Here is a 25478-nt window from a genome sequence, read left to right as displayed (position 1 = left end):
TCTCGCGGTCCAGGAGTTCGAGCCCCGCGTCGGGCTCTGGGCTGATGATGGCTCAGAGCCTGGAGCCTGTTTCCGATTCTGTGTCTCCCTCTCTCTCTGCCCCTCCCCCGTTCATGCTCTGTCTCTCTCTGTCCCAAAAATAAATAAACATTGAAAAAAAAAATTAAAAAAAAATAAATAAAATTCAATTTGGGTGATTTTAGACATTTATACTTGCTGATAGATTTGGTTTTGTGTAGTTACTGTTTTATGTTTGCAGTGTTTTCACTGCTTTTTAAAACATCTCACTAAATGATCTGTGATATCCATATTTTGTCTAATATGTATACATTCTGATTATTTAGAAAGCTCACATTTAAAAAAATCTTATCTAAGTCTGGGTTCCTTATCAGAGTCCGAAGCAAATATATATTATGGGGGGGGGGGGGCAGGCAATGACAAAAAAGAATGAAAACCAAGGGAAACAAGGCAAGTAATGAAGAAATGTCAATATGAGAAAGATTATGAAATTAACTGCTGCTTGGTTTCAAACCAATTGATTGCTCAACCCTAAGAAACAGGATAAAAGGAATAAAACTCCTGTTTCACGAATGAGGACACAAGGACTATGAAGGCTCAAGTTGCCCAAAGTCACAACAGGTGGCAGCGCCAAAATTTAAGCCTACTCTTCCTACTAATTGCATTATCTCTTCATTCTGACGCCGGTTCTCCCCTTCATGTTTATGAAATGCCTACTCTATGTGTCTGGCTAGGAGGCAGAAAAACAGATAGGGGTGCCTGGGTGGCACAGTCGGTTGGGCGTCCAACTTCGGCTCAGGTCATGATCTCATGGTCCATGAGTTCGAGCCCCGCGTCGGGCTCTGTGCTGTCAGTTCAGAGCCCGGAGCCTGCTTCAGATTCTGTGTCTCCCTCTCTCTCTGCCCCTCCCCCGCTCATGCTCTGTTTCTGTCTCAAAAATAAATTAAAGCATGAAGAAAAAACTTTAAAAAAAAAGAACAGATAAACATCTCTAGGTCAACTGAGATCAAAGTTTAATGAGCACCATAGGCTACTGCTGTCATTTAATCTCTGCTTTCCCTTTTGTCTTCTAAATTTTCTTTTTACAACTATTGTCTGTACATGTTCTCAGTGCTCCATGGACAATTCTTGCCTTTTAAACTGTATCATCTGTGTCCCTATCTATAACGTGAAATGATCTTTCACTTTCCTTTGTAATTGGTAGTAATTGATGAGTCTCATCATTGTTCATTCACCTTAACATTTCTTCAGAATTGCTTCCTTTTTTCTTTTCCAATCTTAAGTATTTTCAAATGCTCCAAGATGGCAACACACTGATTTCTGGAGAATCAATCTGAAGAACACTCCTTCAAGAATGAGCTTGATTTACTAATATGGCAGGGTTTTTAAAGAAGCGAGAGAAAATTTTATTATTTTAGGAGACATATCTTCTTTTGATGTGTTTATTTAAGTACTAACTGAATTCCCCACCCTTATTATTTTCCAATACAGGTGACTTCAATATTACCAAAGTTTTAAATAAGGCACCTTCATAAACCAAAACAACGTTGAGAGAAAATAATACATTAAAATAAGAAAAGAGATTACTATTATTTTAAAAAAGATTTTTAAATATCTCAGCAATTACTTATTTCTAATTGTAATCTTACCCTTTTTAAATAGAAGGTTTTATCTCCTTCTTGTCATCAACAGCCTGATAGGGACTTGTAAGGATAGAATTGTGCCTACATATGAACATATGTTGAACGTGTGAACATTGAACATATGTTCAAGTCCTAGTATCTTGTACCTGTGGGTGTGACCTTATTTGGAAATAGGTTCTTTGCAAATGTAATCAAGTTAATATGAGGTCATATTGGATTACAACAAACACTAATCCAATGATTTGTATCCTTATAAGAGGGATACAGACACAGGTAAAGAAGACTGAGGCTAGAAGCCATGTGATGACAAAGCAGATACTGGAGTGATGCAGCTGTAAGAACAGTAAAGATTGCTGGGAACCACCAAAAGCCAAGAAGAGGCTAGGAACAATTCTTCCCTATAGCCTCTAGAGGGAAGCTATAGGGACCCATCTCGATTCTATGGTTTTCGCCTCCATAATTGTAAGAGAAGAGTGTCTGTGTCTTGAGGTGCTCGGTTTGTGATAATTTGTTATGGCAGCCCTAGGAAACTAATACAGGCCTTTCATAATTACTGAAGATTGTTATATAGTGCCTGCAAGGATTTTTCCCCTTTCAGAATTAACCTGTGCCCCATTCCATATCAAATAATTTAAGTAAAAGGCATAATACAGTTGACCCTTGAACAACATGGGTTTGAACTGCATGGGTCCATTTATATGTGAATTTTTTTTGATATAGGACAGTACTGTAAATGTATTTTCTCTTATGACTTTAACATTTTCTTTTCTCTAGCTCACTATATTGTAAGAATATAGTATAAAATACATATATAGAATATGTGTTAATACACTCTTTGTTATCAGTGAGACTTCTAGTCAACGGTAGGTTATTAAGTTTTGGGGCAAAGTTATAAATGGATTTTCAACTGTGTGAGGGGCTTGGTGCCCCTAACCCCCACGCTTTTCAAGAGTCAAATGGATTTCATGCTACTAAATCATATTTACTCAGGAATATGAGCCTTTGAAAAATACAACTTAAGACATAGCTTTGCTCTTCTAGACTAGTAGGGGGTTTTCTTTATTTACATACCTTGCTCACAGATCTTATTTTAAATGGATGACTACAACAGATTACTAAACTAAAGCAACCAAAAGTAAGAGACAGTGAACATCGATACTAAATCCAATGAACTTTCTACCAAATGTGTATATAATTTAAGATGCCAATGGGTGAAAAGAACAGAAACTTAATTTATCCAAACTCAGTGAAGGCTTCCAAAATCTTACTTTAGCTGTGACAAAGAAAAATCACTACTTTGAAAATAACTGCTCTACATTTGCTGGTAGAAAACAAAACATCTCCTTATAGTCCCATCTTCCCTTGCCAATATCCTCATACAAATTTTTAGTTACAGATTTTTGTACTTTCTAAAATCCAAATTCTTAGTGTTGTTCAACACAACCATTCATGCAATTAATATGGATATTTGGCAACTCAGTCCTGTTATCATTAATAACTAAGAATCATACATGATTGTGGACAGATACATATACATACAATTATATATTTTTTTTCATACATGCTTATATGTAGAAACATACAGTTACATTAGATTGCATATTATATGCTAGTAGACAGATGCACATATAAAGTTAACTTGTTTCACTTTAAGAACAACAAATATTTTATTTAATAAAAGTACATATAGAAGGGAAGGATAACTAAGAGCTGTTTCCTTTTAAATATAAAACAAAATTGAGACTCAACAGCCTTTTAAAATAATCTAGCCTGAAAAATTAAAATTTTCAATTGAAATAATTTACCACCATTATTGAAATTAAGAAAACATATTAAAGAGATTCTTAATTCTTTAGTGATTGCTTTAGAGCCACAAAAAGGCATCATAGAGGAGGAACTCCATAGTGCAAAAGAAATAAACTGTTGAGTTTATCAATCTAATAGTTCTTCCTAAAATCACTGTATTCCTTTGAAGTAACTGAGTTATTTTTGAAGTAACTTTGAAGTAACTGAATAAAAAAGCTGCAAATAGGAGATAACCTCCCATTTAGAACATTTTGGTAGATTTACAGGAGATTTATAAATATCTATCTCCACAAATAAGTAAACAATAAATCAGAGACACTTGATATAAACATAAAAAAAAACTGAAAGGTTTGAAGGCACATTCTAAAGAATATAATCCAGTAAATAAAAGAGAATGAAGGTTTACCAAAAAAGTAAAATTCTCAAGAAACTGTTATTTGAGGCTTAGAAAACTATTTTAAAAATTAAACATTTAAATTTTATGCAAAAACAAAAAATGCTTGGGCTTTTTATCATTTAGCTGTAAAGAACGTTTTAAAAATTAACAACAGAAATAAGAGGAAATAAAATTTTCTTCCAATTAGAGTATTCTATGAAGCACCTCATTTTTTCCTAAGTTCTCCTTAAACTAAAAAAACAAAACAAAACAAAACAAAAAACAACAGATGACATTAGTGTGGTATAGAGTTTACTGTAGATTCACTGCTATTTTCTTTATCTTGCTTTTCTTCTTCGTATTGTGAATCTAGTTCATTTCTGCTATTTTCCTCATCACTAGAATCACTGTCTAATCCACCTTCAACACTGGCAGAATTCTTGTCATGCGAAGAACTTGCACAGGCTTTGTCTGTGGGAACAGCTCCTTTCCGTTGGGGTAAGATAGTAAAAAATGCTTCTTGCCAGTCTCTGGTTTCCAGATATTCCAGAATAATCTCAAACACTGCAACAAACACAAACTCCATACGTTTCTTAGGTGCATCACAATGTTGCATACTGTATTTTAAATACATTGCTTTTGTGTTAAGAATATTAAAATGTCCTAATAACTACTTTGTTGGTATCACTTCCTTGCCCCAAGTCTCTCAGGCCTGTTAGCTCTTCTTTAGCTTTTCATTAATTCAGTTCATGAACACTCAAAGATTTACCATTATCTTTCGTCAATTATAATCAATAGGCAGGAGCCATTTTCATTTCCTTCCTATTCTTCTTAATCCCTTTCACTTCTTTATCCTTTATGTACTAACATAAAAACTAAAACAACAACGAGAAAAGGTCAGCATTAATCTAAATTTCTTCTGTCTTTCCTACAGTCACTCTGGGGAGCACCTTACTTGCTTTCTTTTTTTCTTGACTTTTTTAAAAATTTCACGTTAAAGGTAAAGAATATAAATACTGTCTTCAAGGTACTCTTACTTTAATATATTGCTGAAGGTCTTAATTTGCATTACTTTATGGAAAAGTAATTTCTACTATCTATCAAAGGTCTTAGAAGAAGTTCATTCCTTGAATCAATAAGGCGTGAATCATTTCTATAATTCCCTAGAGCCTGCTATAGACAAAGTGTTTAGCACATAAAAAGAGCCCGGTAAGTAGCTGTGTACTAACAAAAATCTCTACTAAACAAAGCTTAAAAAGCAAAACTCCAGGCAACGACTCAGGTCCGAGACTACTACAATGTTATTTACAAAAGGAAAAAAGAAAAAAAAAATCAACAATAGAATAGTTACATTATTGTATATTCAGACGACAGAATATTACATAGACATGAACAATGATTCAATGACATAGAAAAATATAAATGTGTGTGGGGGGAACACCCCAAATTTATAGCATTTTATGCAACAGAGTAAAAATCCAATTATGTAATAAATATGATATACGCATAGGAAAAGAACTGGAAGGAAATACACCAAAAAGTTAATACTAAGTATCTCTGGGTAGTGAAATTCTAGCTTATTTTTCTTTCTAGTTTTCTACATTTCCATATGAATGCATATTAATTCAGTTCTATAATATGCATGTATTATTTCTATATTCAAACAAATTATAAATGATTACATTTTACAATTTTGTCTCTAGCAAGGTATATATTTTCTACTCATCCAGAGGTAATGTTATTCTTCACATTGTTTACTCAGGTATATTTTCATAATTCCTTTATAGCTTACCATGATTAATTGCCAAAACTTTTCTACTATTCATCTTCACAAAATTTCCAAGGGGGAGCTGTGCATGATCAATTCCATGATCTGATGCTTGTTTATATGTGAGTCCCTAAAACAAAGATACTATAACTTGGACTAGAACATTAGATTATTATAACTTAAAGTCTACAACAAAATAAGTACTTTTTAGAAAAGACTTCAGTGAACATTATTTGATGAAGTGTGTGTGTGTGTGTGTGTGTGTGTGTGTGTGTGTTTAGCTTCTAATTTGGAAATGTTCTTTTGACAATAAGTATAATAGGAATGTTTAGGGCATTTGCTTTAACCACTTTACAAATGAGAAAACCAAAGATATTATATTCCCTGCCCATCACAAAGCTCCTCAGTGGCAGAACCATAGGAAGACCTGGCTCATGCTTTCTGACTCAGATAGCTTTTCACTATTCCACACTGCCTTTCTCTCAGTTTAAAATACTCAAATTGAATTCCTAGAGAAGCACCATCACTTTATGAATGTAAAAGATATAAACATAAAACTTTGTTTCAATTACATAACATAAAGGGGCACAAACGGTGGGGCACCTGGGTGGCTCAGTCGATTAAGCATCCGACTCTTGATTTCAGCTTACATCATGACCTACAGGTTTGTGAGTTTGAGCCCCAGGTTTGTGGGATTCTCTCTCCTCTCTCTGCCCCTCTGCCACTATGTATCTCTCTCAAAACAAATAAGTAAACTTAAAAAAAGGAAGAGGTACAAATGGTAAAGACAAAGTAAATGAAAACCTGAATGGAAAAAAAAATTTTAATTGCCTATAAATTTTATTTTTCCTATCAATTAAAAAAATGTTGAATATAATTTTCTCCTCAAAATTAAAATCCTTAAAAGCTTGGTTCTAAACAGAACTCAAGTAGCCAAAAGTACAGGAGAAAGAAGAGCTAAATTTCTTAACTAGTAGTTTGCATATTTTGGGACAAATAAAAGCACCTGAGGTAGGTGTTTTTTAAAACAAAATCATTGTAGTTCAGAGAAACATACAACATCAAAGAAAAAAATATGGTTGTACACAAATAACAAAATAGAATTTTTCCACTAAGAAAAAAATTTAAAAAGCTAAAGATCATTCTGATAAAAACTCCCTGTAATGCTATAGAGCTGCACTGCCCTGCTGTGGCCACAACTGTGACTACTTAAGTTTAAATTGATTAGTTTCTCAATCATTCTACGCACAGGCTCTCTGCTCAACAGCCACATAGCTACCATACTGGACAAGATGATACAAACTATTCCAACGTTGCAGACAGTTCTACCTCAGAGTGATACTAGAGAAGAACCATGAATTATTTCATATTATCCTGCTGACAGTATTTCACCTGACACTTGGTGAACATGTCTTTTCTGGAGATGGGCTGAATTTAGCATGCAGCAAAGTAGCTGGCAAAGTACAACATGATGTTTTCTTTTAGAAAGTATATTTCTAATTTTTCATCCAAATGAGGGTAAGGAGGTGGTGGAAGAGACAAAAGTACAAATATAAGAGAAAAGAAAACACAGCCCATTAAAATTATATATTAAAAAACTCGTATTACCATTCTGGTATACATTTTGGTGTAAATTGTTATAAATTTTACCAGTGGCCTAGAAATTGATCAGTAGCAGCATCTACTATCAATACAACACATTGTTTAAGCATGTGGGCTCTGGAACAATCTGTCTGGTTTCAAATATCTGCTTTATCACCTACTATTGATTTTAGACTTAGTTTCTCTGTGCCTCCAGTTCCTTATCTGTAAAATGTAGAGAATAGCACTGACCTCACTGCGTTGTAGGGAGGATTAAACAAACTAGTCATATATGTGAAATGATTTCTTTGTGAAAGACGACTGAAATATACAGTAGGCAGTCAATAATGATCAGTTATCATCAGTACTATTGTTACTATCAAGAATTGGTGTATCAATTTTAAGTATAAGCAAACACAAAAATAAAAACTTAACAGTACCTTGTGATGGTTGTGATCTACTAACCCTCCAATCACATAGGCCTTTGATTCATCTAATTCCTTCAGTACATTAGGTGAGTCTGATGTAAGATAAATTAGGTCTTCTTTCTTTATAAATTCACTATAATGCTCTGGTTTGATGTGGATATCCTTTAAGACGTAAGGATAAAGATATTAATTAATAGGATTTTGTGAAAATGGGCTGAAAGAGATTATTTTCTTTTCCTTAGACAAAGTCACCCAAAAGCATATGAAGTATAAAACAATATTTTACAATGTATTATTGGAAACCTACCACTTCCATTCCTTACCACCTTACATCTCAATTATTTAAGGTGGCTCCTACTGTTCCCTGTCTCTAGCTTCAGATCCCTCTGACTCACTTCCTAAAAACTCTACTTTCAATGTTTTATCTTTACCTATAGGATAAAACTTAAATCCCTTTACCTAGTGATGCTTTCCTGAATATGGCACTAACCTAGCTTTCTCAATTTATTTCTGTTCCAAAAAAAAAATGCATTTTTTTTTGGTCACATATCTGCTCAACCTGTTCTCCAACCGAAAAATGCCTTTTCCAATTACTTCCTCTCCATCTGCATGAATCATCAAAAGGAAATGGCTAATAGATTTAATAAATTCCATGCATCTGTTTCTACAAAGATACATAGTAGAAATCTTCTTCACCAAAATTATCAGGTCAGAAGTACAAGACTGAACTACAGTTGGCAGTCAAAATTTTGCGAACTACATTCATGGAATAAGGGATGATGCATCACCAAATTCAGATGCAGATGGCATTTTGAAATTTTTAAAGAAATTATTTTAAAGAAAAAATGAAGGAGACGTCTCACCTAAAATTTATATCCTGCTAGGTAATAAATAGCCACTTTTCTGGAAAATGGTATTATAAATTTGATCGCTATGCTTAATAAGGGCCCCTAGAGAGACCTCAGTAGAGACCAGTGATCTCCCAAGTCTCTAGAAAACCGATGGTGTATATAATAAACTTAACAAGCCACAAAATAAGTAAAAGTATGCCTATTTCAATTATCTTATTTCTTAGGAAAATAGGCATGAATATAATAAAACTTGGTAAATATATTGTACTTTAAAACTTAGGAAAGCTTCTGAAAATGTTTTACACTATAGGCTATTATCAAAATAAATAGTCATTATGGGATCAGTGAGTGTGAGAGGGAAAGTTTTTCACAGTAAAAACTGGTTTTGAGAAAGAAAAAAAAAATAGGAATAACCTAGTACTTCTCTGAATAGGGTAAGGTTCCTCAGGGATTGGTACTAAAGCCAATCTATTAGTCATCTTTGCAAATGAGAATGGTTTAGTCCAATAGAAAAAACAAATTTGAGCCACATATGTAATTTTAAATCTTCTAGTAGCCACATTAAAAAAAACGAAAATAGGTGAAATTAATTTTAATACATTGCACCTAACATAATATATCCAATGTTATCGCTTCGAGATATAAATATATATATACATATATATATACTTTTTAAATTTTGAGCAGGTATTTTAATTCTCTTTTTTGTACTGCCTTTTAAATCCAATGTATATTTCACATTTACAGTACATCTCAATTCAGACCAGTCACATTTCAAGAGCTCAATATCCACATGTGGATGGTGGACACCATATGGGATGGCACAGAGTTAGAAGAAACAGAATACAAGTACATTCCCAAATTTTAAAGTTACTTCATCATAAATAATGTATAGCCAGTGTGCTAGGTAGAGATTGTACAAAGACCTTTAAAATTCTTTCTGCTTTAAAAATTTGTTTTAAAGTTGGCGGTAAAATAAGTGAGATTTAATGAGAACAGATACGAAAAGGCATTTCAGTTTCTTTAGCTTCTCTCATTAGTAACATTAGACTTAGCAACAGTGATATAAAGCTTTTGGAGACTTGTTGACTCCTATATTTGCTGATATTATGTAGAATTTAGGTAAAAATGTAGACCTTTAAGCATAAAAATACTTAGAATTGTGTTAATCTATTTTAATCACCTTCCAGTTGACCCATCCTTTGTCATTTTCATCCATGTTCTTTTTCAACTGGCCTCCATGGCTTGTCAAGTAAAACTGATAGATTGGTAGACACAGAAAGAAAGAGCAAATGACTACTGAAGTCCAATATTTTATTTCTCTTCTATACCCATCTGATCATTGATGAAACATAAAATATATTCATTCTAGAAAAAAATAAGCTCATGACATGCTTTAAACATATAAGAATAAATGTCTGCTACAAGTGACATGTTTTATGTTTCTCATAACCCACTACTTTAAGTATTCCACCTACATTTTTATCCCATTTTCCAACCGCTATCTTTGGACTTTCCCTTAATGATCACTTTTCTGCAAACTCCCTGTTTCCATGTCAAGTTTTCATTCACTTTCTTTTGCCACCACTGTTTTTTTCATGAGTCCAAAGTCTTCATAATTTCCCTTTGATTCTAAACCCTGACACCTATTTCAAGTCTAATCAAGGGTGTGAAAAATATAAAATGTAAAAATATAAAAACACTATCACTTGATAGAAAGAAAATATCTAACCAAAAATAGATTAAGAGTTTCTGGTTCTTAACATCAGTGAGCCAGTGTTAATATTTAGGTCACCTGGAATTCAAATCAAGAGTAGATAGGGTAAGAAAAAGATCCTATCTACTCTTAACAGCAGCCAATTAGCCTAAGGAAGTACCTTTCAAAACAATCATTGACTCAAAATCCTTTAGGTAGAAGCAACTTCCCCAAAAGGTACCATGGTACTATTCAACCCGGATAGTTCCCTCACTCCTGAGAGGAAAGGAATTAAGAGTGGAGAAACAGGTATGAAAAAAAATATATATCCTTTAATGAAGATGTTCAACTACATCGGAATGAGGTCAATGTGTAGAAAACACCATCACTGTGCATCGTGTGACTAAGACTGACATGTGGAAAAATGTTTAAACTATTTTAGTTTTGTAGAAAATTAAAACATTTTTCAAATAGGCATTTTGTTCTCTAATGAAAAGTATCTGTAAGATTTTTTGAAAAGGCAATTGGGATTATCTATGCCTTTTCCCAAGTAAGTTATAAAAGGAAACTGGAGGGATCCTGGGAAGATGGTGGCGTAGGAGGACGCTGGGCTCACCGTGCGTCCTGCTGATCACTTAGATTCCACCTACACCTGCCTAAATAACCCAGAAAACCACCAGAAGACTAGCAGAATGGAGTCTCCGGAGCCAACCGCAGATGAGAGGCCCACAGAAGAGAGTAGGAAGTGGGGAGAGGCGATGTGTGCTACATGGACTGGCGGGAGGGAGCTGGGGCAGAGGGGTGGCCCGCCGGCCAAGCAGAGCCCCCGAGTCTGGCTCGCAAAAGCGGAGGGGCCGGAGTGTGTTCCGACAGCAAGCGGGACTAGACATCTGAAGGTTATAAGCTAACTGCTCTGCTCGGAGAATGGGAGGGCTGGAGGACAACGGTAGGGAGAGTTGTTGAGCCCCAGAAGACAGAGCGCAGCTTGGCGGGAAGCAAAGGTGCTTGCCAGCGCCATCTCCCTCACCCATCCCCCAGCCAAAATCCCAAAGGGAACCAGTTCCTGCCAGGGAACTTGCTTGCACTGCGCAAACACCCAACGCTGTGATTCTGCGGATCCATCACTTCAGCGGGTCTGACTCCCTCCGGTGCTGCAGGGCCCCTCCCGAAGCAGATCTCCAAAGGAAAAGCAAGCTGAGCCTGCCCCTCCCGCCCCTGTGCACCTGGCCGATCCACCCCAGCTAATACCCAGATCCCAGCACCACAAGCCTGGCAGTGTGCAAGTAGCCCAGACGGGCCACACCACCCCACAGAGAATCCCGCCCCTAGGAGAGGGGAAGAGAAGGCACACACCAGTCTGACTGTGGCCCCAGCGGTGGGCTGGGGGCAGACATCAGGTCTGAATGCGGCCCCGCCCACCAACTCCAGTATTCAAGACAGCACAGGGGAAGTGCCCCTCAGTCCAGCAACAATCCAGGGACTATCCAAAATGACGAAACGGAAGAATTCCCCTCAGAAAAATGTCCAAGAAATAACAACAGCTAAGGAACTGATCAAAAATGATTTAAACAATATAACAGAAAGTAAATTTAGAATAATAGTCATAAAATTAATCGCTGGGCTTGAAAACAGTATAAAGGACAGCAGAGAATCTATTGCTACAGAGATCGAGGGACTAAGGAACAGCCAGGAGGAGCTAAAAAATGCTATAAATGAGCTGCAAAATAAAATGGAGACAACCACGGCTCGGACTGAATAGGCAGAGGAGAGAATAGGCGAACTAGAAGATAAAATTATGGAAAAAGAAGAAGCTGAGAAAGAGATAAAAAAATCCAGGAGAGTGAGGGGAAAATTAGAGAACTAAGTGATGCACTAAAGAGAAATAATCTACGCATAATTGGTATTCCAGAGGAGGAAGAGAGAGGGAAAGGTGCTGAAGGTGTACTTGAAGAAATCATAGCTGAGAACTTCCTGGATCTGGGGAAGGAAAAAGGCATTGAAATCCAAGAGACACAGAGAACTCCCTTCAGACGTAACTTGAATCGATCTTCTGCACGACATATCGTAGTGAAATTGGCAAAATACAAGGATAAAGAGAAAATTCTGAAAGCAGCTAGAGATAAATGTGCTCTAACATATAAAGGGAGGCCTATAAGACTCGTGACCGATCTCTCTACTGAAACTTGGCAGGCCATAAAGGAATAGCAGATGATCTTCAATGTGAGAAACAGAAAAAAATATGCAGCCGAGAATCCTTTATCCAGCAAGTCTGTGATTCAGAATAGAAGGAGAGATAAAGGTCTTCCCAAACAAACAAAAACTGGAGGAATTCGTCACCACTAAACCAGCCCTACAAGAGATCCTAAGGGGGATCCTGTGAGACAAAGTACCAGAGACATCGCTAGAAGCATGAAACCTACGGACATCACAATGACTCTAAACCCATATCTTTCTATAATAACACTGAATGTAAATGGACTAAATGCTCCAACCAAAAGACACACGGTATCAGAATGGATCAAAAAATAAGACCCATCTATTTGCTGCCTACAAGAGACTCATTTTAGACCTGAGGACACCTTCAGATTGAGAGTGGGAGGATGGAGAACTATTTATCATGCCACTGGAAGTCAAAAGAAAGCTGGAGTAGCCATACTTATATCAGACAAACTAGACTTTAAAGGCTGTAACAAGAGATGAAGAAGGGCATTATATAATAATCACGGGGTCTATCCATCAGGAAGAGCTAACAATTATAAATGTCTATGCACCGAATACAGAAGCCCCCAAATATATAAAACAATTACTCACACACATAAGCAACCTTATTGATAAGAATGTGGTAATTGCAGGGGACTTTAACACCCCACTTACAGAAATGGATAGATCATCTAGACACACGGTCAATAAAGAAACAAGGGCCCTGAATGAGACATTGGATCAGATGGACTTGACAGATATATTTAGAACTCTGCATCCCAAAGCAACAGAATATACTTTCTTCTCGAGTGCACATGGAACATTCTCCAAGATAGATCACATACTGGGTCACAAAACAGCCCTTCATAAGTATACAAGAACTGAAATCATACCATGCATACTTTCAGACCACAATGCTATGAAGCTTGAAATCAACCACAGGAAAAAGTCTGGAAAATCTCCAAAAGCATGGAGGTTAAAAGAATGAGTGGGTCAACCAGGCAATTAGAGAAGAAATTAAAAAATATATGGAAACAAACGAAAATGAAAATACAACAATCCAAATGCTTTGGGATGCAGCAAAGGCAGTCCTGAGAGGAAACTACATTGCAATCCAGGCCTATCTCAAGAAACACGAAAAATCCCAAATACAAAATCTAACAGCACACCTAAAGGAAATAGAAGCAGAACAGCAAAGGCAGCCTAAACCCAGCAGAAGAGAAATAATAAAGATCAGAGCAGAAATAAACAACATAGAATCTAAAAAACTGTAGAGCAGATCAATGAAACCAAGAGTTGATTTTTGAAAAAATAAACAAAATTGATAAACGTCTAGCCAGGCTTCTCAAAAAGAAAAGGGAGATGACCCAAATAGATAAAATCATGAATGAAAATGGAATTATTACAACCAACCTCTCAGAGATACAAGCAATTATCAGGGAATACTATGAAAAATTATATGCCAACAAACTGGACAACCTGGAAGAAATGGACAAATTCCTAAATACCCACACGCTTCCAAAACTCAATCAGGAGGAAATAGAAAGCTTGAACAGACCCATAACCAGCGAAGAAATTGAATCAGTCATCAAAAATCTCCCAACAAATAAGAGTCCAGGACCAGATGGCTTCCCAGGGGAGTTCTACCAGACGTTTAAAGCAGAGATAATACCTATCCTTCTCAAGCTATTCCAAAAAATAGAAAGGGAAGGAAAACTTCTAGACTCATTCTATGAAGCCGGTATTACTTTGATTCCTAAACCAGACAGAGACCCAGTAAAAAAAGAGAACTACAGGCAAAGATCCCTGATGAATATGGATGCAAAAATTCTCAATAAGATACTAGCAAATCAAATCCAACAGCATATAAAAAGAATTATTCACCATGATCAAGTGGGATTCATTCCTGGGATGCAGGGCTGGTTCAACATTCGCAAATCAATCAACGTGATACATCACATTAATAAAAGAGAAGTACCATATGATCCTGTCAATCGATGCAGAAAAGGCATTTGACAAAATTCAGCAACCTTTCTTAATAGAAACCCTCAAGAAAGTCGGGATAGAAGGAACATACTTAAACATCATAAAAGCCATTTATGAAAAGCCCACAGCTAACATCATCCTCAATGGGGAAAAACTGAGAGCTTTCTCCCTGAGATCAGGAACATGACAGGGATGTCCACTCTCACCGCTGTTGTTTAACATAGTGTTGGAAGTTCTAGCATCAACAATCAAACAACAAAAGGAAATCAAAGACATCAAAATTGGCAAAGATGAAGTTAAGCTTTCGCTTTTTGCAGATGACATGATATTATACATGGAAAATCCGATAGACTCCACCAAAAGTCTGCTAGAACTGATACATGAATTCAGCAAAGTTGCAGGATACAAATCAATGTACAGAAATCAGTTGCATTCTTATACACTAATAATGAAGCAACAGAAAGACAAAGAAACTGATCCCATTCACAATTGCAACAAGAAGCATAAAATACCTAGGAATAAATCTAACCAAAGATGTAAAAGATCTGTATGCTAACAACTATAGAAAGCTTATGAAGGAAATTGAAGAAGATTTAAAGAAATGGAAAAACATTCCATGCTCATGGATTAGAAGAATAAATATTGTCAAAATGTCAATACTACCCAAAGCTATCTACACATTCAATGCAATCCCAATCAAAATTGCACCAGCATTCTTCTCGAAACTAGAACAAGCAATCCTAAAATTCATATGGAACCACAAAAGGCCCCGAATAGCCAAAGTAATTTTGAAGAAGACCAAAGCAGGAGGCATCACAATCCCAGACTTTAGCCTCTACTACAAAGCTGTCATCATCAAGACAGCATGGTATTGGCACAAAAACAGACACATACACAAATGGAATAGAATAGAAACCCCAGAATTAGACCCACAAACATATGGCCAACTAATCTTTGACAAAGCAGGAAAGAACATCCAATGGAAAAAAGACAGTCTCTTTAACAAATGGTGCTGGGAGAACTGGACAGCAACATTCAGAAGATTGAAACTAGACCACTTCCTCACACCATTCACAAAAATAAACTCAAAATGGATAAAGGACCTGAATGTGAGACAGGAAACCATCAAAACCCTAGAGGAGAAAGCAGGAAAAGACCTCTCTGACCTCAGCCGTAGCAATTTCTTACTTGACACATCCCCAAAGGCAAGACAATTAAAAGCAAAAATGAACTACTGGGACCTTATGAAGATAAAAAGCTTCTGCACAGCAAAGGAAACAACCAACAAAACTAAAAGGCAACCAACGGAATGGGAAAAGATATTTGCAAATGACATATCGGACAAAGGGCTAGTATCCAAAATCTGTAAAGAGCTCACCAAACTCCACACCCAAGAAACAAATAACCCAGTGAAGAAATGGGCAGAAAACATGAATAGACACTTCTCGATAGAAGACATCCGGATGGCCAACAGGCACATGAAAGATGCTCAACGTCGCTCCTCATCAGGGAAATACAAATCAAAACCACACTCAGATATCACCTCACGCCAGTCAGAGTGGCCAAAATGAACAAATCAGGAGACTATAGATGCTGGAGAGGATGTGGAACACTCTTGCACTGTTGGTGGGAATGCAAATTGGTGTAGCCACTCTGGAAAACAGTGTGGATGTTCCTCAAAAAATTAAAAATAGACCTACCCTATGACTCTGCAATAGCACTGCTAGGAATTTACCCAAGGGATACAGGAGTACTGATGCATAGGGGCACTTGTACCCCAATGTTCATAGCAGCACTCTCAACAATAGCCAAATTATGGAAAGAGCCTAAATGTCCATCAACTGATGAATGGATAAAGAAATTGTGGTTTATATACACAATGGAGTACTACGTGGCAATGAGAAAGAATGAAATATGGCCCTTTGTAGCAACACGGATGGAACTGGAGAGTGTTATGCTAAGTTTAATAAGCCATACAGAGAAAGACAGATACCAAATGGTTTCACTCTTATGTGGATCCTGAGAAACGTAACAGAAACCCAAGGAGGTTAGAGTGGGAGAGAGCCAAAGCATAAGAGACTCGTAAAAACTGAGAACAAACTGAGGGTTGATGGGGGGGTGGGCTGGAGGGGAGGGTGGGTGATGGGTATTGAGGAGGGCACTTTTTGGGATGAGCACTGGGTGTTGTATGGAAACCAATTTGACAATAAACACCATATATTGAAAAAAAAAAAAGGAAACTGGAATCTGTTTTAAATTCTTCAAACATACCTGCACAGGATGCAGTGCTCGTCGATTTTCTGCATAACACCGTTGAATCTGCTTATGAAGTTTCTTAATGTCCTATAAGAAAGTGCCATTTTTAAAGCAGCATTTTGAAAATCATCTATGGCCACGCCACAATCTTAGTGGAATAGAATAAGCCGAAGAGATGACTCGATAGGTATGTTTTTTTTCTCTTGAAATACAGGTCCTTTCTGATCTTTTCTATTCAACTTCTGTACATACTAACAAAATAATTACTATGATGTAAATACCCTATAAGTGACCAATAATTTCAATTCTGTATCCACTTAAAATGCTAATTCATGATGACATTTACTCTTCTTAAGAGACAACAAAAGGAAAAAAAAACTGGTAGAGCAATACTACTGCTATTTGCATAACTTACTAATGGTTTGGAAAGTAAGTAAAGCATTCACTAGCATTGTTCAGACAACCAGTTTTCTCAAACTACCATATAAGAAATAATTCTATTTACCAATCACATTTCTTACTTTCTTCTTCTGATTGCAACAAGTAACAAAAACACTCCTGGATCTATGATTTATATGCAGTTAGTGAGTCTTGTAATCTAATGATGGTGTCTCTGTTCTATACATATAAATGAGAATAATTTTATTAGCTTAGTTTAACTTAGGGAGGCACGATCTTGAAATACTTTATTTAAGATGCATCTTAACGGGTGCCTGGGTAGCTCAGTCAGTTAAGCATCCGGTTCTTGATTTCAGCTCAGGTCATGATCTTGCAGTTGAGGGACCGGGCCCCATGTCAGGCTCTAAGCTGATAGTGCAAAGCCTGCTTGGGATTCTCTCTCTCTCTCTCTCTTCCCTCCTCTGCTCACTCTCTCTCTCTCTCAAAATAAAGTTAAAAAAAAAGAAAAAAATTAAAAAGAAAAAATATGCATTTTAATATATAAATTTATAGCCAAGTGATATAGCCTATTAAATCAATAATTATTCAGCCTACTTTACCTACAAGATTTTTCTGACAATGATTCATGATACCTTTAATACCATCAAGCTGTCAAAACTGCAGTCAATGATAAGGCGGAGTGTGCTGTGAACAACATCTCTTCGAATACGTTTTCTGTCGTTTCCATCTGAGTTCGATTCCAGTTGACATTGTCGCTCTAATTGTTTTCTCTTGCGTTTTTCCTTCCGTTTTTGTCTAAAATTAGGAATTGAAACTTTTTGTTGTTATTCGTATATTCAGACATTTACAAGACTCTTCTAACTGACAAAGAAACAACTATTTTTTTAAATTAGCAGGTTGAACCACATGAAACAGCCATTTCTGTGGATCAAATATCAGCAATTTTACATAGTCCATCTAAAAGCTTTAGATAGAAAATGAATTTGCGAAGACAATATATTTTCTACACAAACTCTTACTACTAATAATTCACTTATTATTGTGACTTTTATGTAAGACTTTATAAAATACTGAATTTTAGGCCTATAATGAATTTTTACTTTTATCATTCTCCTACATAATTTTTTTTTTTTTAAATTTTTTTTTTTTCAACGTTTATTTATTTTTTTTTGGGACAGAGAGAGACAGAGCATGAACGGGGGAGGGGCAGAGAGAGAGGGAGACACAGAATCGGAAACAGGCTCCAGGCTCTGAGCCATCAGCCCCAGAGCCCGACGCGGGGCTCGAACTCACAGACCGCGAGATCGTGACCTGGCTGAAGTCGGATGCTTAACCGACTGCGCCACCCAGGAGCCCCTCTCCTACATAATTTTCAAGGAACATTAATAGAATATAGAGAAAAAAGCAAAGTAACATTGTTAAAAAAAAAAAACCTTACAAAGCTTTTTCTATAATCTATATCAACTATAGTTTATTCTCTCTCAATAAATTTTGGCATTCTACAATAACAGCTTCAGTTGAACTGCTCTTACCAAAACCTACAATGGCTTTTCTAGCAAAATCAATGTTAGGCCCAAATTTGATCTTTCTGAGGTGGCTATTTTTGTTCTATATCTAGGACATGGATGCTAACTATATCCCTCATCTAAGTCAGTTATTTCAGAAACTGTGCTGCTACTCACAATAGGTTCTGGGTGAGAAAAATTATAGTGTAAATCCATCAAGACTGAAACACATACAGTTTTAACAGCCAGTGGACAGTGCTGGCTAACAACATGCACAGCCCCAGTGTTAACACAATTACTTTTGATGTGTCACAGGACTGTGCAAAGTCCAACATTCCTGAATGGGGTTGCATATACGCATTTTGAAACATACTTGCGGAGTTCTCGTTGCTCTTCCCATTGTTTCTGTTTAATTAGCTTCTTCATTTGTCGTTTAGATATTGGTTCAAATCCTTCACCTAATCTTGGCTTCTGGCTCTTCTCTTGTTCTTCACTTAAGCTTTGCTTTCTTTCAACATTAGAAGACTCAATAAATGCTGGCAATGTTTCAGAGGACATTATGTGATGCCTCTGAAAAAACTGAAAAGCAACTTTTGACATGAATAGGTGATTTACACACACACACACAAAGTAAAAAAAAAAAAAAAAGACCAATACATGTGATTAAAATTAAGTCATATCAATAATGAATAAAAATATAAATTTAGACAATTGAATGTCATTTACTGGCAAAGATCATTTGATGAAATGGGGTGTTTGCATTTACTATTTGTGGTCACAGCACAATTTTTCCAGAAGGTACACAGATCTGACTTTAAAATGCCATGATACCCTTTGACCTGGTAATTTATTTCCTTAGAATAAATCTCTGTAAATAGATCAGAAATATACACAAAATTAATGCAAAAGGGTATGTGTACTGCAATGTAATTTTTAACAATGAAATACTAGAAATTACTTCAATGTTAGCAAAAGGTGGCTGTAAATAAATTACAGTTCATCTATAACATGGGCTGGGAATACTAAGCATGTTTCCCAAAATTATTTAGTGATAAAAGGAAATGGCTAAGTAAAAAAATAGAAACAATATGTACATTATGTCCAACTTTGTTTTAAAGAGAATACACACACACAAACATGTTTAATTCTTACCAATGGTTTTTTGCATTTTCTGTATTTTATATAATGAAAATATATTGTTTTATAAAAGAAAAAATGTTTTTAAAAAAGAGATTGGAAGCACTTTTTTTAGTTGTCATTAATGCTACAGTGCAAGGGACATGTTACTTTCATTATCTGGGCGTACACTCACATGATTTTTGACAAAAGATATGCTATAGATTTATATACTTTGGACAGTGCAGAAAACAAATTTGGTTGCCTCTCAGTATATTTCATTGTAAATATGTAATTATAGATATCCATATTAGTTATGGCTAAAAAACAACATGTAAGATGATCCTATAATCAGTCATGGAATACTTAGAACCATCTCAAACATTTTTAATTGGATTAACAACCCACATCCTTATATCTATGTCTAGAAATGAACTTACCTTCAGATTAGGAAAGGGCTAAAAGTACTGAGATTTCTTTTCTTTAATAGATTACGAACACCACAGCTTAAAAATTTATTTACTTGTCCCTACCAAAGACTAAGCATGAGGCTTGCAAATGTTCTCTTGGCCTTAAAGAAAATTCTATGATTATTCCTTCTTAAAGAAACAGCTAACAAGTCTATGCAGAAAAGCTAGTATCTAAGAGAAAAATCCTGACAATTCAGAAAAAGGAAAGTACTAAACCTTTGCAGAACATAATATGAACAGTAGCTTTATTATATGGTTCTTTCTTTCTTTAAAAGTACAATGTTGTAACAGGATACCTGGGGATAATTAAGCAAACACAAAGTTTACCAACTTTTGACTGAAAGATGAATTTTAAGATGTGTGCTTTAGGGGCTACAGCAAAAGCCCTAACATTTTGCTAGGTCACAAATTACTAAAGGTAAAGAATCATCTGGTAATCCAAGTGAGAGTTCACAAGTTTTCCTTATACCACGAACCAAACAGTATCCTTAGTTTGGGGGAAGTATCTCCTAGAAATGACAACCCAAATTTGATTTTACACTGGAAACTGCCTATGAGCATGGATGATGTCTGCTTTTACCTAACATTACATTGCCACATTAATTACATTACTAACACAGTGCCTGGCACTTAGTAGATGCTTATTATAAATTTGTGGAATAAATAAATGAGTGACTATATCACAAAGGATTTTAAAAATTAATGAAAGTGGTTATGATGAACATTTATTAAATACTGTGCTAAGTAAAGAATGTATTATCTAATTTAATCCTTAAAACAAACCAGTGAACTAGACAGTATCATGCCTACTTTGCAAAGAAAGAATTACAAATTACAAAGAAAGAATGCCCCAAATTACAAAACTACTAAATAATTCCCAAGAAATAAGGCACCTAGAACAAATCTAGGACAAAGCATGTTCTCAAAATACTTGCTGAATGAATAGACAACGAATAGACAAATGAAATAATGGAGCTAAGATTCAAACCCACATCCAACTCTACTCTCCCAGAAATCCAAAATCTTATTTAGAAAATGAGGGTTTCCAAGGAATGTAAAAAAGCTGTGTTGTTCCAACCCTGCTGTGGGAGGGCTCTGAGAACACTGTGTCACTGAAAGAGACAAAAAATAGCTCTAGTTCTATTCCTATGCCACTGAATATAAAAATGGGACAGACTTCCTAGAGATAATTGCCAGAAGTTCATGTCTTAAGATACCCCGTCTCTCAATCTTGAAATACATGACAATATTAGATAAAATATAGAAAGGGGAGACAAAAAAGGTATAGCCTCTCTCAAAACCAAAAACAAGAACTAGAACAGATATTGTTCCTGCTGGGTCTGCTGTGTAAAGGCAACTGGGAGTTTTCCTAGCTTTAAAGAAGATGGGAGAAAGACAGGAGCTAGTTGAAGATGAACCCTTAAACTAGTGTCAGGGGTGGGGTTCCTCTTTCCATGAAAAAGTCTGAAAACAGGTGAAATTTAGACTAATAATGGCTTATACCACACTGAATACTTGGGGGAAATCTGACGGAAGTAGACACGGCTTCTTGGCTACAACAAGGGCCAAACCATGCAATGACATATAAACTCAGAACCCTACAGGATTAAGGGGTGCCTGGGTGGCTCAGTTGGTTAAGCATCTGACTTTGGTTCAGGTTATGATCTCACGGCTCATGAGTTCGAGCCCGCATCAGGCTCCACACTGATAGTGTGGAGCCTGCTTGGGATTCTCTCTCTCCTTCTCTCTCTGCCCCTTCCCAGTACACACTTAATCTCTCTCTCTCAAAATCAATAAATAAATAAAAAAAAAAAACCAGAACATTACAGGATCAGAATTCTAACCCACCTATGTAAGCTGTGCTGTGGAATGAAGCACTGAACAGGGTCATGGGTAGAAGCAACCACAGAATCACCAGTAGATAGAGAGATGCTTGGGGGAGAAGTGATAATTCCATTCAAGAGAACTATGCAAAGTTAAAAAAAGAGAGAAATGATGAGGAAAAAAAACAATAAAATCAACAATCAGGAGACAAATTCACTCTTCACAAATTGAAAATAATAGCACAATGTGAAAATGACTTTAAAATAAGTCTGGTTGGAATCTTTCAGAGGTCAGATGAATAAGAATCATAAAAACAATACAGGAAAATGGAACACAAAAGCAGGCATAAAAAAATAAAAACCAAAATCCATGAAAAAGAACCTATTTGGAAACTAGGAAATGAAGATATAAAAATTTCAACAGATGAGATAAACTCCAGATTACCTGGAATCCAAGAGGTAATGGATGAATTAGAAGACATCATGACAATCTCAGAATTCAGAGAACTAGAATGACAAAATATGTCAGAACAGTTAAAAGACTTGAATAATAGGATGAGAGAAATACAAGCAAAAAGTTAACTGAAAATAAATGTATAACCTTGAGTGCGTTCATTAAAGAGTGTTTTTAAAAAGCTGTAAAATAAGCATTCAGCTTAAGAAACAGGAGACAGGGGAAACTCAGTAAGCCCCAAAAAATCAGAAGAAAATTTTAGAATATATATTGTGATTCCCAGAATCATTTTTACTTCCTTTCCATACATAGTGCATTAAATAAAAGCCAGCAATGCATATATGCAAAACGATACATGGTAGAGAAAACGTATAAGCTAGACCTGCCCAGTAAGCTAAACCTGTAAACTTAAAAGCACAATTAAAATCCACAGGAGACAAATTGCTTTCTTCATGAAACAATGATTAATATTACAAAGGACGGGGCACATGGGTGGCTCGGTTGGTTAAGCATCTAACTTCAGCTCAGGTCATGATCTCGCAGTTCATGAGTTCGAGCCCCGCATCAGGCTCTGTGCTGACAGCTCAGAGCCTGGAGCCTGCTTCAGATTCTGTGTCCTTCTCCCTCTCTGCCCCTCCCCCACTCACACTCCATGTCTTTCTCTCTCTCACGCGCGTGGGCGCTCTCAAAAATAAGTAAACATTAACATTTAAAAAAAATATTCCAAAGGAGAACATTTCTGTTCATAGTGGCATTATGTTTTGTGCTAGTTCTTTATTCTGTTAAAAAGCTGCAAGTGTTGATTGGCTCTATAATGTGAAAAATTTTAAAAAGCAATATATAGATAACAATGTTTTACAGCTCGCACGTACACCAGGGGGAGCTTTTGCCCTTCCTATCTAAGAAGTCTAAGTTAATTTTAACTTGGCCTATCATTGCATACTAATGTTTTTAAACAGGCTATCATATGCAAAGAAAGGTCATGAACTGGTCGACTTTATCATCATTATTTTTAAAGCTATTCGCAATTAAGAAAATGCACTGCAGCAAGTGAATTTTCTTAAGCTTTGATAAGCTACATATAGAGAGGCACAAAATAAAAAAGTAATGATGCTAGCTTAAGGTCCAATATATTACTGCTTACATCACACTTTACACACAAAGATGTGTACCAACTCCCACTTCCCATACAATAAGCATTTCACTATGTACTAGCTTGTTCAGGTTAGCTGATAAAATATGGCATTTTACTACGTATATCCGCTTTTTAAAGTTTTTTTGCTCGTTTAGAAGCCTCACACCAGTTTTGTGTTCTTCCCTCCAGAGAAGTGACACTCACAGCATATTTTCGTTTATTCAACCACGTTCAACAAATATGTAAGAACAATATATTGTAACCATTATAGAAATATTTGTGTGAACGTTAGTTTAACACAGAAGTTGTAAAAGGTTGGTTCATTTAGTCACAGAAATAGGTTACCAGGTGATCTGATAAAACTAAGAACTGGATAAAGATGACTAAGCCCATTTGGTGTGAAACAAAGAAGCAAAAAAAAGAAAGAAAGAAAGAAAGAAAGAAAAAGAAAAAGAAAAACGTCTCAATCTTCCTTGTATTTCCACTTCTTAGCACCGCTTCCAGCAGGGAACACAGATATCACACATCAGTGAATTGCCAAAATAAAAAATAAAAATAAAACATAAAAAACCCCACCAACTTTCATGGATTGGGCTAAATAAAGTCTTCATAATTTATGACACTGCCTCCCTTCCTGAAAGATACAAACGAATGTTGGAAGAACTGCAAAATGAAATTAAATGACCTGACAGTGACAGGGAAAGAAAGAATACCCTTTTTAAAATGCGCCAGCCTGATGGGCAGTATCGAAAGCGCTTGGTTCAGCTCTCAGGCCCCTTGGGAGGATTTGGCTGGGATAGGGAGTGGGGAAGAAATTACAAAACAACCCAAACAAAAAGTGAGAAAGTCATCTGATGCTATCCTCTTTATATCTCCAGAAAAATTCCCGCATTTTAACACTGAAAATATTTCACTGAAATCAAGTTAACACAGTTTTCTTAAAAACCATCCTCGGCCCACCACCATGGGCTTAAGAGCACTTGCAGCAACTCTGTCCTGGGCTCTCCACATTTCAGAGCGCTCAGCCACGTCAGCCCCTCGCTGGAGAAATGAGGTAAGGCCGATTTAAACAGGTAAAGCGACGGCTCACGGTCTCTAGCCACCAAGTGGCAGAAGCACAACTCGTTTTCCAGCCCTTCAGAGTCCAGATTTCCCTCTCCCTTCATTCTTTGGGAGCTCACACTCCTCCCGTACTAAGGACCGGATCCCGACCCCCAAACAAACCTCGGCCGTAGGCGGCCCCACTGGGGGTGGGCAGAACCTCACCCCACTCTCCCTCTCTAGACCACCCGCCTGCGGCCGCACTCGAGGAGGGATTAAACCGCAGCCAGCGAATCAGGGAGCTGCTTGGCGCCGGGGACGCGCTCTAGCTGACATCACTTCCTTCGGGAACTGGGTCCAGGCGCGGCTTCCACGGCCCCACTCCCCTCTCCGCCGGAAGCCCTGATGCTAGTCGAGGATGGCACTTACCAGAGCCCCTTTTGCGCCCAAAGGAGACCAGAGGGGAGGCAAGGGCCAGCTGCAGTACCAGGAGACTTACCGAGCTCAGGAGTTGTCAGGGAACCGGGAACACCAACACAAAGCCTTCTCTTAATGATCTTGATACTGCTCGCGAGTCTTCCCCGGGAAACTTCAACTCCCAGAGGCAGGGACGGTCGCTACGCGTAGGAGGCTGCGCGCTTACGTTTTAGCGTCATCGAACTGCGCCAACTTTGGACGCGCAGTGGAAGACAGGGGGAGGGAGTTTTACGTTGGGCGGGGTCTAGCGTTAGGGTTTTTGGAGAGGGACATGCTTATAGTGGTGTCTGTTTTTCCACCTCAAGGCAAATGTGTACTTGGCGGGCATGTATCCATTTATGTATTCCTGTGGGGATGGAGGAGGGGTGTTAAGGCATACCTAGTGTTACAAATTTTAAATGCGAAAACACTGATGGAGGGCTCTTAATTCTCTGCTGGAGATGAAAGGAA

General features: G+C 36.8%; 1 protein-coding gene across 12 annotated transcripts; it reads right to left on the bottom strand.

Annotated features, from left to right (window-relative positions):
* Positions 1-1010: 1010 nt before the first annotated feature.
* Positions 1011-25180, bottom strand: TRMT10A (tRNA methyltransferase 10A). 12 transcript variants are annotated; one of them, XM_047855762.1, is made up of 10 exons: positions 24735-24966; positions 22367-22428; positions 20069-22064; positions 18886-19091; positions 17640-17802; positions 16624-16695; positions 9655-9729; positions 7633-7782; positions 5636-5741; positions 1011-4407 (listed from the first exon to the last, which is right to left on the bottom strand). In XM_047855762.1, the coding sequence occupies exons 4-10, from the start codon at positions 19068-19070 to the stop codon at positions 4139-4141; spliced, it is 1020 nt and encodes a 339-aa protein (XP_047711718.1). In that variant the 5' UTR covers positions 19071-19091; positions 20069-22064; positions 22367-22428; positions 24735-24966; the 3' UTR covers positions 1011-4138. The 12 variants fall into 12 exon arrangements, with proteins under 12 accessions (XP_047711718.1, XP_047711712.1, XP_047711714.1 ...); XM_047855756.1 differs by having other exon boundaries at positions 18886-19102; positions 21947-22064; XM_047855758.1 differs by lacking the exon at positions 20069-22064 and having other exon boundaries at positions 18886-19102.
* Positions 25181-25478: the final 298 nt, after the last annotated feature.

The sequence above is a fragment of the Prionailurus viverrinus genome, chromosome B1 (assembly GCF_022837055.1).
Source record: "Prionailurus viverrinus isolate Anna chromosome B1, UM_Priviv_1.0, whole genome shotgun sequence".
Classification (NCBI taxonomy): Eukaryota; Metazoa; Chordata; class Mammalia; order Carnivora; family Felidae; genus Prionailurus; species Prionailurus viverrinus.
The sequence above is the reverse complement of the archived record's forward strand: the minus strand, read 5'-3'. Positions and strand labels throughout refer to the sequence as shown.

Bases quoted from the DNA above. Each gene is read 5' to 3' on its own strand.
- TRMT10A (XM_047855756.1), bottom strand. From the start codon at position 22,055: ATGGAATTATCACTTCTCCCCCAAGCATCTCTCTATCTACTGGTGATT. The intron at 16,696-17,639 runs GTATCATGAATC...ACTTTCTTATAG, and splicing joins ACAGCTTGATGGTATTAAAG to GACATTAAGAAACTTCATAA. The intron at 7,783-9,654 runs GTGATTAAAATA...TACGTCTTAAAG, and splicing joins AAGGATGGGTCAACTGGAAG to GATATCCACATCAAACCAGA.